The following is a 15,852-nucleotide window of genomic DNA, read 5'->3' on the forward strand; positions in this document are numbered from 1 at the left end:
GGCGGAAATAGACCGACGGAAAATAAGCGAGAATACAAAAAAAACCGAACTACTTAAAAACATTTTAGTTTACCGTTGTTCGGTAAGAAAATTAATGGGAAATCGGAAACCGAACGTGTTTACCGGAATACCGTAATTTTTTTACCGAAAAAATCCGTAAACTAGAAAATTACCGAGTTCACCGTTCCGAGTAAACCGAGATTTCGTCCGACAAAAAAAAACTCTTACAGAGATTCCGGAAAACTGAACTGTCAAAATAACGAGTGCTTCACTAACAGTTTTTTTCGTGTTTCGGTGCAGAAAGGAAAAGATTAGGTTTTGCGGCTGATTATTATTATGGAGAATTCTGCAATGTTCAGATTACCTAAAATATTTAGTGAGTATAGACTATTTTCTCTCAGATCTCGTTTTTTAGCTGGAATGATTATTTAAAGAAAACGATTAATTTGCCAACTCGCTTCGCAGGATGGAAGTTGCAGAGTGATAGATGTTACTTTATTTCCTGGAAGCAATACAACTCTCCAAGTTTTAACTATCCTGTGTTTAGTTGAATAAGTGGACTTAGTAATCAATAAATTAATTTGAATATTTAATCGTTTTAATCATATTCTGGGTTATCTGACGAACAAAAATCGCAAAATACATACCTCCGTAAATTTTACCAAAGTTCTCGTAATATTTTGACAGTTGAACATTACCGAGAATCTCGTTAAAGCTGACAGGTTTTTGATTTTTGCTTTCACAAAATCTCGGTCTATTGATGTATTACCGAGATCACAGCTGTTGAAGTTTCGGTAATTTATTTTACCGTGCTCGGTGATAAAATCTACGTTTGTACTATTAATGTAGATTAATAACACAGATTTCTAGAAAAATTTATCAAGTCTAGCAGAAATTTTTGAGCTTTTTGTGATTTGGACGATTCAGGGAATATAAACTCTATAGGTCGGTTTACCCCACTTAACCCCTTTCAACAAGTTAAAATATTTTCTTGAACACGCTATTGTGGTGATTTTTTTTTCACATTCCAAGATTTTTTTCGTTACTTCAGTGTCGCGTATCGATCTTTGCAACTACTATCCCGATGACATTTCATCAGAAAGTAATGGTGTAAGAATAAAATACGGAATACAAACTAGTACAGATATTTCAAATTCGTTATACAGATTATAAACACTTTTAATATGAAAATTTTGTTCATCAATTTGACGTCATTGTACCTTGTTGTTGTTTAATCTGTAGGTCTATATATATTAGGGTGGTGAATCGTTATATGGAAAAAAGAAACTTGATAGCAAAAAGCCAGAACAAAGTTTTTTTTGTTCCATTTGAAGCCCCAAACAATCTTAAATTTATCGGAAGTCGATTGGTTTTGTCTCCGCTTTGTTGTTTCGTTTCGTTTTTTTTATAATTTTCAAGTATAAATTGAATCATACTAAATTACATATTAAATTACAAATTTATTGCATTTACATAGTTCATTAATTCGATGAGTTCTGCTAAAGGCTTTTATATACAGTAGTTATTTGCGACAACAGAGTATTTCGAATGCATTTTCGAATGTTTTTTCTATTTGAAAATTCACCAAAACTAAACAAAATATTGTAATCTTTTTTTTTTCTATTTTACTCGGCAATCGTCGCTCTCTCATTGCGTTTTATTTCACATTTATTTGCGGGGGATCTGAGAACAAACCCATGCGTAAAAGTCTCTTTAACACCGAACAATCTGATTATCTTCAATTCGAACTCATGACCTTTGCTGTCGAAGCGAGCTCTGTAATCTTAAGGCTACGAGCGGTCAACGGGGAAAATGTTCCGGGACCTCCTTGCCCTAGACCAGACATGCACACCACCACTCGAAAGCATAACAGACGGGAAAATCAAGTGAAATCCTTTTGTGTTTGCTCGTTACCTTCCAGCGTATCTTGAAGTTATTTCACAATATCTGCCTGAAATATCTGTCCTTAGACTTCAACACCCAAATCCGGACCAGGGTGCAATCGCTAGTTGCGTAACGCAAATCCGCCCCTTCTTCGGTACTTTTTTTGCGGTAATTTCAGTCTGTTTTTTTTTGCTTACCGGCCTTCTTATAGCTTTTTTTGCTAACCGCCCTTCCGTCGTTTTTTTTGCGTACCGCTCTTCCGTCGTTCTTTTTTTGCCTCCCTGCCCTTCCGTCGGTTTTTTTAGCCGTCCTTCCAACAGTTTTTGTTCTGCGCACCGTCCTTCCGTTGTTTTTCTCTCTTGCCTATCGCCCTTCCGTCGTTTTTTTATTGCCTACTGCCCTTTCGTCGCTTTTTTGTTTTGCTTACCGCCCTTCCGACAGGTTTTTTGCCTACCGTCCTTTCATCGGTTTTCTTTTTGCTGTACTTCCAACGTTTTTTTTTGCTTACCGCTCTTCCGTCAGTTTTTTTATGCCTACCGCCCTTTCGCCGTTTTATTTTTGTTAGGGCACTTTCGTCAATTTTTTTTTTGCCATCCTTTAATCAGTTTTCTTTTTTGCTTGCCGCCCTTCCGCAGTTTTTTTTTGCCTATCGCCCACTCGTTTTTTTTTATCTACCGCCCTTCCGTCGGTTATTTTTCTTGCTTACCGCCCTTCCTTTTTTTTTATTGCCTACCGCCCTTCCTTCCGTTTTTTTATTGCCTACCGCCCTTCTGTCGTTTTTTTTATTGCCTACCGCCCTCTGTCGGATTTTTTTGTCGTCCTTCCAACGGTTTTTTTTGCTTAACGCCCTTCCGTCAATTTTTTTACCTACCGCCTTTCCGTCGGTTTATTTTTTGCCTACCGTCCTTTCATCGTTTTTTTTTTTTGCTTACCGCCCTTTCGTCAATTTTTTTAGCAGTCGTTCCAACAGTTTTTTTTTCTGCGCATCGCCCTTCCGTCGGTTTTATTTTATTGCCTACTGCCCTTCCATCGCTTTTTTTGCTTACCGCTCTTCCGTTGGTTTTTTTGTATTGCCCGTTCGTCGTTTTTTTTGCCGTCCTTCCAACGATTTTTTTGCTAACCGCTCTTACGTTATTTTTTTTGTGTTTGCCTACCACCCTTTCGTCGTTTTATTTTTTGCTAGGGCACTTTCGTCAATTTTTTTGCCATCCTTCCAATAGTTTTTTTTTTTGCTTTCCGCCCTTCCGTAATTTTTTTTTATTAGCCTATCGCCCTCTCGTGTTTTTTTACCTACCGCCCTTTCGTCGGCTTTTCTTCTTGCTTACCGCCCTTCCGTCGTTTTTTATATTGCCTATCGCCCTTCCGTCGGTTTTTTTTTTCGCTTAGCGCCCTTTTGTCGGTTTTTTATTGCCTACCGCCCTTCCGTCGGTTTTTTTTCTACCGCTTCGTCGGTATGTTTTTTTTGCCGTCCTTACAACTGTTTTTTTTGCTTACCGCCCTTCCGTCGGGTTTTTTCGCTTACCGCCCTTCCGTCGGTGTTTTTTTGCTTACCGCCCTTCCGTCGGTTTTTCTTGTTGCCTACCGCCCTTCCGTCGTTTTTTTTTGCTTATCGCCCTTCCGTCGGTTTTTTTTTTTGCTTGCCTCCCTTCCGTCGCCTTTTTTTTATTTGCTTACCGCCATTTCGAGGGTTTATTATTGCTTACCAACCTTTCATTAAGCAACTTTCGTAAAAAAATCGTTTCGCCTAAATCGATTATTCAATATTTGAAAGATCGATTCTAGAAATAGAATAATTGACCTAAAAATATCGATACCGCTGAAAATCGGATCGACCTCGTTTATTGTCAAATTTGTTTGTAAAGAATCGATTCAGCAAGAGATCGCACAAAAGACATTGATTTTAAACATCGAATAATCGACCTGCGAGAATTGATTCTGCAAAAAACGGATTGATCTCGCCCATTGCTACGTCGTAGTCAGAAGTGTGCCAATCCGCTCTTCCGCGGGAATTTGAAATCAGAAAATAGCTGAACATTACCTCCATTAAACTCAAAACAGTTACAATCACTTCCCTCCCCGCGCAATCGAAATGGCGACCACTCTTTTACGGAAATTCAATCACGAATTTTGTGTCTACAGTAACCATCAAGGATCTTCGAATCATTCAATCACTTTTCTTTCACTATTCACCGAATTTCAAGTTCGAGATTTTTTCTTACCTTCTGGGAGCAACTGCGCCATTGTGGTGATTTTTTTTTTCACATTCCAAACGCGTCCATGCGCTGCAAACTTCGTCGAAAGAATAGGTTTTCTCGACTCCGCTTTCAAACGATCATTCCGATCTACACACAACACAAGTCAAACAAATTTCAAGATGTATATATGTTGCATGAATTTGGCTACACTCTAATTATTTCTTGAGTGATTATAAAATATATATAAATCGATTTTTCTTTTTGGATGTTCATTACCCTTGTTTGTGTATTTATTTGGCTATCTCGATCGATCTCCCACAGCTATTTGATGTAACTTTCGTTCCACGGAAAATAGTGGAAAACTCGTGAAACTTATGTGTTTTCATTAGTTAGTAATGTTTTTAATTAGTCTTTCCTCGGTTTTCTAGTGAAAATCCAGCAGATATTCAATGTTCCGATAAAGAGCTACGATCCTTTGAAAAATTTACAGCCATATCGGGACACACTAAGGTAGGGAAAGATGGACACACGATTTTCCCAAGAATTCTCACATGTAATATCGGTTGTGTAATAACAGGTGTTTACAAAGTACACCCGCGAGAGAAGATATTAAACACTTAGCAGTTAGAATTGGCCATATAGGCCGTGAATTTTTGCCTTTATGCTAACCCACCCTTCCAAACTGTTCACGTAATGTATAGATGGACTCTAATAACGTAGAGTAGTGTATGGCCATCACTTAACACGTAAATCAAAAGAATACGTAACGTACTACATTTTCTTTTTAAGTGTCCAACACAAAAGGCTGTCGCTCGTAAATGTATTACAAACGTTACCTTTCACGCGAAAGACAGGTTGGTCATTTGACACTCGCGCATCAAAGAGATGCACACTGTCATTCGTTTGGCGATGTTATTTTGGCCTATTTCTGTCTACTTCGTTCTATTTATGTTGAGAAATATTATTACAAGATCAATGATATAGGTAATTTCCAAAATTACCACACACAACTTGCGTAATTCTCATTTCTAGGAAAAATATCAAAATACGTTAGACAAAAAACCTCGCCGTAGCGAGTACTAGTTTGACATGTTTGTTCAAGAATGTATTTAGGCAGCGAGTCTTGCCATCGTCAGAGGAGAAATAAGACGATTATCACAGTGAAAAGTGGTTCTACCGTGACCATTTTGAAGCCTACCCACGAATATCCGCCAAAGCGGGTTCTGTAACCTTGCGGCTATGCAGATCCCTAATAAAGTGGTTTGGTTTCAGTGGGAATCTCATATTTTTGTTGGATTGGATCAAATCTTTGAAACATCACAGAGTGCAATGGAACCCATTCAACTAACGCTTTTACATTTCTTTTTTTTAACTATATGACACTATTAGATCAAAATAATGGTCACAGTGGTCTAAATCTTACAAAAAAAAACTATTATACAACCAATAACATGATCAGTTTTGTTGGGAAGCCATTTTCAAGCACAACCTACCATAGTTTATTTTACTCGATTTAATCGTACGCTACCTTAAACTCATAAACCTTGAGGTAAATCAGAACATGTGGTCATTCTAGGTAAGAAAATTCATTATATCTCGAAATATAAGTGTGTGTTTACCTTAGTGATGACAACTACAAAACTGCTAATCCCCCTCCCGCTGAAAACGAAAACAATTCTTATTTGTATAATATGGCGCTTCATACAGTTTGAAGTACCTACGTCGTTATCTTCAAACCTTGGTGAACTACCTACTTCAGATGAAGAGACTATAAAAGAAAGCTTCCGCACTCGAAGCCGGCTGTATTCGTAAAAGTTTTCAGTAATGCTTAAGTGCGGGTTCGTAGTAGCAGCTACAGAACTGCAGCTCGCCATCACGGCTTATGCCAATTCGACCAGGTTAGAATGGTGGCAAAAAGCAGGATTCTATCAAATATATCCTCGTTCATTCAAGGATAGCGACGGAGATGGTATTGGTGATTTGAAAGGAATAACATCCAAGCTTTCCTATCTGAAGGAGATTGGCATACGCAGCTTTTGGATGTCACCGATAAACAAATCACCGATGGTCGATTTTGGGTACGATATTTCTGACTACCGGGAGATTCAGCCTGAGTATGGAACTATGTCGGATTTTGATTCCTTGATGGCAGAGGCGAATCGCTTGGGCTTACAAGTTATACTGGATTTTGTGCCGAATCATACCAGCAACAAGCACGAATGGTTCATCAAATCGGAGAAAAGGGAATCGGGATATGAAGAATACTACATGTGGGACGACGGATTACCAAATCCAGCCGGTGGACGGAATCTTCCACCATCCAATTGGGTTGCGGAATTTTGCGGCAGTGCCTGGCAGTGGAGTGACATACGTCGGCAATATTACTCAACTACCGAAATAAACAATAAACTACCGAAATCCTAAGGTTGTTGAGGAAATGAAAGATGTTCTGCGATTTTGGATAGGCAAGGGAATAAGTGGTTTCCGGATTGATGCCACTACCAGTTTGTTTGAGGTTGAGGTATCCCAATGAGCCTTTAAGTGGACTAACCGATGACCCGGAAAGCTTTGACTATCATGACCACATATACATACGAAATCAACCGGAAACGCTGGATATGATCTACCGGTGCCGCGAATTAGTTGATCAACAGAAGAACGAGCACGGTGGAGAGACGATCGTTCTCATGACGGAAAGTTATTCTAGCTACGATGTTCTGAAAGATTACTACGCTTCATCTGACGCGCCGATTAGGATCACATATGCCGTTCAATTTTCGTCTGATTACCGATATTGATCGAAACTCTAAAGCATCGGATTTTGTAACATTGATCAACTCGTGGATGGCGATTGTTCCGGCTGGTGGAGCTGCTAATTGGGTGGTTGGTAAATTTTTGTAGGATAAGATTCTAAGGTTAATTACTGGACGTTTCTTTCAGATGGGTAACCATGATCGGCCACGACTGGGTACGCGACTCGGAGTAGAATGGATCGACCTGATGAATATGGTTATGCTCAGTTTGCCAGGTGCCACAGTTACGTATCAAGGGGAGGAAATCGGTATGACGGATGTTTTTATCTCTTGGGAAGATACTGTAGATCCGAGGGCGTGCAACGCCGGGGAGGAAGATTTTGCCGAAGCTTCTAGAGATCCATGCCGAACGCCGTTCTAATGGGATGATTCGCCGATGGCTGGATTTACCAACGGAGCTACAACTTGGCTACCGGTGGGACCAGACTTTCGAACAGTAAATGTTAAGGTGGAGGAGAATATGACAAAAAGTCACTTGAAGGTTTATAAAGCAATGATGAAACTTCGTGAGGGGGAAACATTTCATCTAGGTTCGGTTAAAGCGTATGCTGTTAAGGATTATGTATTGGCGATCGTCCGTGAATTAGCTGGATCCAACACTTACATCACCTTGGCTAATCTGGGAAGCAGTATTGAAGTAATCGATGCTAGTAATCTTGCACAATCGTTGCCTTCCGAGCTGAGATTTGAAGTGGTCGGCACTTCGTCGCATCACGTTCGAGGGTGTGTTGTGTGTTTTTGCTAGAGTAGATCGATTGTAACTGTTTATTATTTTTTTCCAGGGGCGCTATGGCAACCAATGATATACTGCTTCTACCGAATGAATCATTTGTTCTGGTTGCACGGGTTGCACCAGTGGAACATCTACATAAATCTATTTGTGAAACCTGGCTAGAAAGTTAAAAATTGTTCTGAAATAATAGAAAGAGTTTCGAGAGACGGCATTTTTATTTTTTGTTGAAATAAATCGAAAAAAAAGTGTTTAACCAATTTTTAGCAAATATATTGCATCACCTGACACTTGATCATTAGAGCTTGGCCACGTTACAATGCAATGGTTTTACAACAGTTGTTACCTCACAACACAGTTTACATCAGTTAATGAATCTTTTCACACACTGTTATTGTTGATATATAAAATAATTTTATATTGTTCAAAAATGGTAAAAACGATTGACTGTTTATTTTACGTTGAAGTTTTCTAGATTACCTATATAGTATATTTTGAAGAGAATTTATATCTGAATCATTCAAACAACATTACACTACTTATCACGCACTTACTACATATTGGACATTTTACCAACAATAGAAGGGATTTCATTACTCCAACCAGGCTTCGCAGATAGACTCTCTGATAAGATCCACCGGGGCAATACGAGCATTTAGCACGAACGACTCATTCGGAAGAACTAAAATGTCGTTCGTTGCTACCGCTCCACTGGAATAAAAGCAAAAAGAAGTTGATTATTGTTGATTCTTTCTCAATCCTTCAAAAGTTTTTGTCATACCCTTTGACGTGATGTGAAGACACTCCCAAAACCTCATATCTTAACTTAGCAGGAAGCTTCTTTCCTAGCTGGCTAGCGTCAATAACCTCCATATTATCGCCTAGATTAGCAAACGTCATATAGGTGTTATATCCTTCCAACTCCCGAACAATTATCAAAACATTATTTATTGCACGTACCCTAAGCAACCCGTGCAGAAATGTTTTACCCGCTCGCAGTTTCATCATCGCTTTGTATACTTTAAGATGACTTCGCTGTAAATTTTCCTCAACCTTTACGTTAACATTTTTATAATCTGATGATAATGGTAGCCAAGTTCTGCTACCATTGGTGAATCCTGCCATGGCCGAATCTTCCCATTGAAATGGTGTTCGGCAAGGATCACGTGACGTTTGCTCGAACAAATCTTTCCCCGCATTACAAGCAGCAGGATCGACAGTTTCTTCCCAAGAAACATACACATCCGTCATGCCAATTTCTTCCCCCTGGTAAGTTATCGTTGCACCTGGTAGACTCATCAAAATCATATTCATGACATCTATTCTTTCTTTCCCGAAGCGAGTGCCCACACGTGGTCGATCATGATTCCCGATCTGCGAAGATAACGATTTTTTTTTATTTCAAACGTTCCCAACATCAAAATTTTATCAAGCTCACCACCCAGTTCGCTACTCCATTCTTGGGAACTATATCCATCCACGATTCGATGGTGTCCAGAAAATCATCTGCCGTCGAATCCTTATCCACATCCGTGATAAAACCGAAGTTGAACGGCATATGAGGCCCCAATCGGCCCTCAGGACTTTCATAGTATTCTTTCAAAACATTCAAACTAGTGAATCCTTCCGTCATGAGTACACGCGTATCACCACCGTTATCCTTCTGGTATTGATCAACTAGTTCACGCCATTGATAAACCATATCCAACGTTTCTGGCAAATTCTGTGTATAAATATGCTCAAGGTAAGCAAAATCATCCGGATCTTCCGTTTGACCACTGGGAGGCTCATTCGGATATACCCCATTGCTATTTTTCTCAACCTCGTAAAGAAAGGGTACCGCATCAACCCTAAACCCATCGATACCTTTATCCAACCAGAAGCGAATGACATCCTTCATCTCCTCAACCACCTTTGGATTTCGATAGTTCAAATCCGGCTGCTCGACAGTAAACTGGTGTAGATAGTACTGCTGCCGCGTGTCACTCCACTGCCAGGCGCTACGACGAAACGCTTGCAACCAATTCGAAGGTGGTAAATTTCGACCACCAGCCGGATTTGGTAAACCATCATCCCAAATGTAGTAATCTTCATAGCCACTCACACGACTTTCCGACTTAATGAACCATTCGTGCTTATTGCTCGAATGATTTGGGACAAAGTCCATAATCACCTTCAGTCCCAACCGTTTCGCTTCTGCTACTAGATTTTCGAAATCGGCCATGGTTCCATACTCTGCCTGAATTCCCCGGTAATCGGAAATATCATACCCGAAATCCACCATCGGGGACTTGTTGATCGGTGACATCCAGAAAGCCCGAACGCCGATTTCTTTCAGGTACGACAGCTTCGACGTTATTCCGTTTAAATCGCCTATACCGTCGCCATTGCTATCCTTGAATGAACGAGGATAGATTTGATAGAAACCAGCCTTTTGCCACCAATCTCTAGCAACTAGTTCGGCACAATGAGGATTCAGCGTGGCTATCAATACCAGAGTTGTCACTACACTTAACCGAATCATTTTTCGCTAAACTTTCAAATGTTACTGCAACTGTTTTCGCGATAGCCATGCTTTCTTATATACTTTACAATTGTTAGCATGTATGAATTCAATCCCTCAGCAAATCGTGATAGTGATCCACTTTAGATTGATTAGACTTACTAGAGTAGATATGAAGGAAAAGGTTATTATCAAGTGACAATAATGGCATTGTATTTCTTCTACTGTAATACAAGACTGCCATGCCCTTAGATTGATTACGGTTCTTTAGATAACTCAAGTTCACAATAAATATTGCTGTATTGGCTTTCTTCCAAATGGCCTCGGGCATCATACTCTCGATACTGACCTGAATTGGTCTGTTAAGTTCTCTAGAAGAAAGGTTTTTCGCAAATTCATGAAAAACCGCTAGCCTACATCAAGGTTTCAATAGTAATTTTTGATGTATACGTACTATTGGCTGAACCAATACATATTTTTTGACGTCTCAAAGGAAGTGCAAAATTTACCGAGCATTTGTATTGCAAACTTATCACACAACTAGTTTCTTTTACGGATTTCAAACTCTTTACAAAGTTTTCAAAAAGTAAGCTTCCAGTGAACAGTTCGGTGATAAGCTTGTTTGTCGCGTGTTTGGTAAATATGATTTTATCTGAGATGTCAAAAATGTGGATTTTTCGATAAAACGGTCAAACTGTTATTAGTCTGTAATCAATTGCTTTTCGAACCGCTCTATAATACTTGGTTTAGACATTTTTGCAGCCATTTCGCAGAAGTAAAACATAAAATAAAGCAAGCACTTTGCTGAAAAAAGCAATCTGGTATGTATATTGAAAATTTAAAAAAAAGTTTTTTCATCTGACTGTTAGGGAAACCAAAAACGTCAAAAGTATGGTCTTGTTCTATGGAAGGAATTTGAAGAGGGCATTAGGTACATAAAATCAATTTGTAACAGTCAAATCTGAAACGAAAACGATTCTTTGAGTTTATTTATTTATTTATTTATTTATTTATTTATTTATTTATTTATTTATTTATTTATTTATTTATTTATTTATTTATTTATTTATTTATTTATTTATTTATTTATTTATTTATTTATTTATACATTTATTTTTTTATTTATTTATTTATTTATTTGCGTCAATCATAGTAGACTACATCTTAAAAACTATAGCTAATATCACAAATATAGTTATGTAATTCTAGTGTTCAATTTTTTTCTAACAGCATTTCGCGACATCGTTAAATCAATAACTTCACAATATTTATTAAAAAGACTCATCATACTTTTAACTGGCCCGGCCATGGCATATTCTGTTCTATAACAATTTAATACAAAAATTTTTCGCGTTGTTAATGAGCGTGTAGGAGCATTAAAGATGAGTTTTCACTAGCAAATTTTCGGAACATATGCGTTGTGAAACTAAATCGTTGACAAGAGTTACCGAAGCAATTTCTCTTCGTATTTCAACCGTTTCTATATTAATAAGCATGCAACGGGCTTCATAACAAGGGAGAGGAAATTAATTCCAACCTAGTTTTATGCATATAACAAAAACTGTTTTTTGTACGGATTCGATTACGTCTTGATGAGGCGACCAAACAACACTACAGTATTCTAAAAAAGATCTAACATATGTAACAAAAAGAGTTTTTATAATGTACGGATCGACGAAATGATAACTGAACCTTTTTATAAAACTTGGCATACTGTTCGCTCTACAATTTGATGTCCAAGGGTGCAACTGGAATGTTCAGGATTTCTTTTCCTTGTGTAGGATATAAAATTGCATTTTTTACGTTGAGATCAAGAAGACTTTTTCTACACCAGATGTAGAAAATGTCAACCTCTCGTTGGAATTGTTGGATGTCTGATTTGTTTCTTATTTCCATGTACAATTTCATGTCATCGGCAGATATCAATACTTTAAGACGATTCAACACAAGGGTAACGTCAATACCAAATAGAATGAAGATCAAAGGACCTAAATGGGAGCCTTGTTGAACTCCAGATGTCACTTCTACCCATACAGAAACGTGTCCCTTAAACCTAACCGTTTGTGTCCTATTTCTCAGATAAGATTCAATCCATCTAAGTAGGCCTGACTCAAATCCCAGTTTTTTTTTTAATTTGAACATAAGCATGGAAATATCTACTCTATCAAAAGCTTTACTAAAATCCCTGTATAGAGTTTCCACAAAGTTGCCTCTGTCCATAGACGCAAGAGAGAAATCAACAAATCCAAGTAAGTTGGTAGCCGTAGACCATCCTTTGTAAAAAAAAAACCGTGTTGGTTACACGTTATGCGGTTATTTACTTGATAAAATATTTTTGCCTTTCTCCTAGAAAGGTATAGCAATCACTTGCAAAATCGAAAGCATAAAAGTGCTCCAAAGGGCCGAATGGCATAAATCACTCGACTCAGCTCGACGAGCTGAGCATTTTCTGTATGTGTGTGTGTGTGTGTGTGTGTGTGTGTGTGTGTGTGCAGATTCTTATTCTCACTCACTTTTCTCAGAGATGGCTGGACCGATTTTCATGAAATTAATTGCAAATGAAAGGTCTTGTTGTCTCATAAGACCCTATTAAATTTTATTGTAATCGGATTTATAGTTTAGATGTTATGTATCAAAATGTAAAAATGATGAAACATCATTATCTTGAAAACTACACAACCGATTTGAACAAAATTGATTTCAAATGAACGGGCTACCTAAAAACCCTTAACTTTTGAATTTCATTGAGATTGGACATGTGGTTCAAAAGTTATGCAAAGAAACGTGTTCTCGAGACTATTTAATCTCACTCATGTTTCTCAGAGATGGCTGGACCGATTTTCATAAAATTAGTGTCAAATGGAAGGTCTAGCTGCCCCATAAGACCCTATTGATTTGTTTTGCAATCGGACTATTACATTGTCTGTTATGTTCAAAAATGTGTAATCCAGCTATTAAAAGGAACATATTCTGAAGACTACTTCGACTCACTCCCTTTTCTCAGAGATGGCTGACCCGATTTCCATAAACTTAGTGTCAACTAATAAGTCTAGCTGCCTCATAACACCCTACTGAATTTCACCGTAATCGAACTGTAACTTCGTCTGTAATGTACCGAAAAGTGAAAATCACGAAACTTCATTATCTCAGAAACTACACAACCGATTTGATCAATATTATTATCAGATAAGCGGGCAAGTTGAACACGTGGTTTCAAAGTTTGGCTGCCCTATACGTTCCCATTTCATTTGATTATAATCGAACTTGAGCAACCGTTATGTATTAAATTGTTAATAAAACAACAAAAGTCTATTATCTCAAAGATTACATGACTTGACATGACAAATAACAAGCTTCATAACAATTTGATATGTGGCTCAAATTGGTTTTATCGAAATGACAATATCCTCGACTTTTGGCTTCTGTACATCACCTTAATTCTGAATATATTCATATGGTATTCGGTCATTTTCAGCCAATTTTCTGGCATCAATCTGACACCGGAAATACCCATATTGGGAGGTATTTAGTTATTTTGGTGTCCAGGGTCAATGTTTGGTTTCTATGCATTAAAAAAATATCCATATTGAGTATTATTCGGCCATTTTCGACTGTTTCCTAGAAGTTGCCATTAAGCAATGGTACCTGAGGTCAATTGTTAGCTCATTGCATCATTCTGGTTCCAGAGATACTTTTTTTTAGGCTATTTTTCACAAACCGGGAGTCGCCATCTTGGATTTCAAAATGGTATTTAGGAAAATTTCTGGCCTCTGAGCGTCATTCTGCTTGAATGTTTTTAGAGGTAACAAATATGTCCATAATGGTTCGATGCCCCTCCATGGGCGCAACTAAGGAAAATTTCTAGGGGGGGCTAGTTTTCATGTATGCCATTTTAAAAAAGAGAAAAAAGAGTTTGAATATGCTTATTTAATAACGCTTAAAATAGTATCGTAGAAGCAGAAAAAATCACTTCGGGATAGAATCTCCGATGATGTACTGAATATCTTGAACACATCGTCAACGCCAAGCTCTTTCAGCAACAATGATTCGATATTTAGGAGAGCTAGATTTGGTAAACGGCTGGGCAGTGCTTTTTAACAGTTCACCCGTACTAGTTAGAATAAAATAGACCCCAGTGTGGTTCAAGGCTTAATGCCCTATTCCTACCTCCACGTGGTACCGACTGGGATACGAGCAACCAAGGAAAAACCGGTGAACCGGTGGGGTAGTTGTTCTCCTTAGAGAGCAGCTTGTCTGCGCGTCTACCCCACAGGCTAGGACGGCTCAAACAGCGACTGATCCGGACCGGACGGTTGAACTATTAAATGCAGTGTCTCCTGATGCAGGGAAAAAAGCGTTCTACGCACAGCTGGAGAAACTGTACGATAGCTGCTCGCGTAGAGATATCAAGATCGTCGTTGGGGACATGAACGGAAGGATAGACTTATATAAACCGGTTATCGGCCCGCACAGCCTGCTATGCACCAACTTCGCAGCTCCCCGCGGATTAGCAGTCCAAAGTCCCTTCTTTCCTCGACCAACGTACAGCGAAACAAATTGACCACGTTCTCAACGACGGCCCGTTCTTCTCAGACATTACAAACGTACGCACCAATCACGGTGATGATCGGACAAGACCACTTCGATAAAAAAAACTACAAAACCCTGATAACCGATAGTCCTCGTCGGAAGTTTTTTTGATATTTTCGAACAGAAGGTGCCTATCGGCGAACAGAAGGTGACTATCTACGGTGGAGCACAAGCGGACGACGGATAATAGCTACAGCGCATGAACCATGAGCTACAAGCGCTGCTTGGAAAGAACCCCATTGCACACCTGGCGAAAGACAATAGGTTGCGGTAGGCCGGTCACATCGTAAGAATGCCGGACGACAACCATGTGAAATCACTTCAAATCACTTGCTTTCTACAGCACGAGATACTACAGCTCTCCTCTGACTGGTAAGGTGAGTAAGAGAGCAAGGGTTGAGAATCGATCCTGGGTGCAGAACTAGTTTTTAACCAATGAATGACGACATCTCAATTTGTGTTGATTTTGATGCTCTGATAAGTAGCATGGAATGTATATATATATATATATATATATATATATATATATATATATATATATATATATATATATATATATATATATATATATATATATATATATATATATATATATATATATATATATATATATATATATATATATATTGAATGCAATCATTTTCTGGGAAATCATAGGGGGGGCTAAACACGTTCTAGGGGGGGCTTCAGCCCCCCCTAGCCTCCCCGTAGTTGCGCCCATGCGCCCCTCCCTCTTCTAGAAGCACATGTTCCTGGGAAACAGCCGAAAAAGATCGAATAACACTCAATAACGGAAGTCGCCATCTTAGAATTCAAAATGGTATCTGTGGTCGATTTTAGCTTCTGTGTATCATTATAGATCCGGATATTGTTATATTGGGTGGAAATCGGGCATTTTTGGCTGTTTTCCAGAAACCGGAAGTTGCCATCTTACAATCCAAGATGTTGCCTGAGGTCGATTATGGAACATATTTGTTACCTCGAAAAACATTCACATGCTAAATTTGGTTCCCTTTACTAAGTTAGTTCTCGAGATGTGCATAAATTTGTGTTTAATTTGTATAGCATCCCTCCCTTCTAAAGGAAGGAGGGGTGTCAAAACATTATGAACATATTTTTTACCACTTAAAACATTTA

At 38.5% G+C, this 15,852-nt stretch overlaps 1 protein-coding gene and 1 pseudogene across 1 annotated transcript; one reads left to right on the forward strand and one right to left on the reverse strand.

The window, feature by feature from the left end:
* The first annotated feature begins 5,903 nt into the window (after positions 1-5,903).
* Positions 5,904-7,930, forward strand: LOC129720383 (maltase 1-like; annotated as a pseudogene).
* A 105-nt stretch (positions 7,931-8,035) lies between these two features.
* Positions 8,036-10,166, reverse strand: LOC129724886 (maltase A3-like). Its single transcript, XM_055680161.1, has 3 exons — positions 9,061-10,166; positions 8,404-8,996; positions 8,036-8,333 (listed from the first exon to the last, which is right to left on the reverse strand). The coding sequence occupies exons 1-3, from the start codon at positions 10,144-10,146 to the stop codon at positions 8,216-8,218; spliced, it is 1,797 nt and encodes a 598-aa protein (XP_055536136.1). The 5' UTR covers positions 10,147-10,166; the 3' UTR covers positions 8,036-8,215.
* Positions 10,167-15,852: the final 5,686 nt, after the last annotated feature.

Source organism: Wyeomyia smithii, chromosome 2, assembly GCF_029784165.1.
Source record: "Wyeomyia smithii strain HCP4-BCI-WySm-NY-G18 chromosome 2, ASM2978416v1, whole genome shotgun sequence".
NCBI lineage: Eukaryota > Metazoa > Arthropoda > Insecta > Diptera > Culicidae > Wyeomyia > Wyeomyia smithii.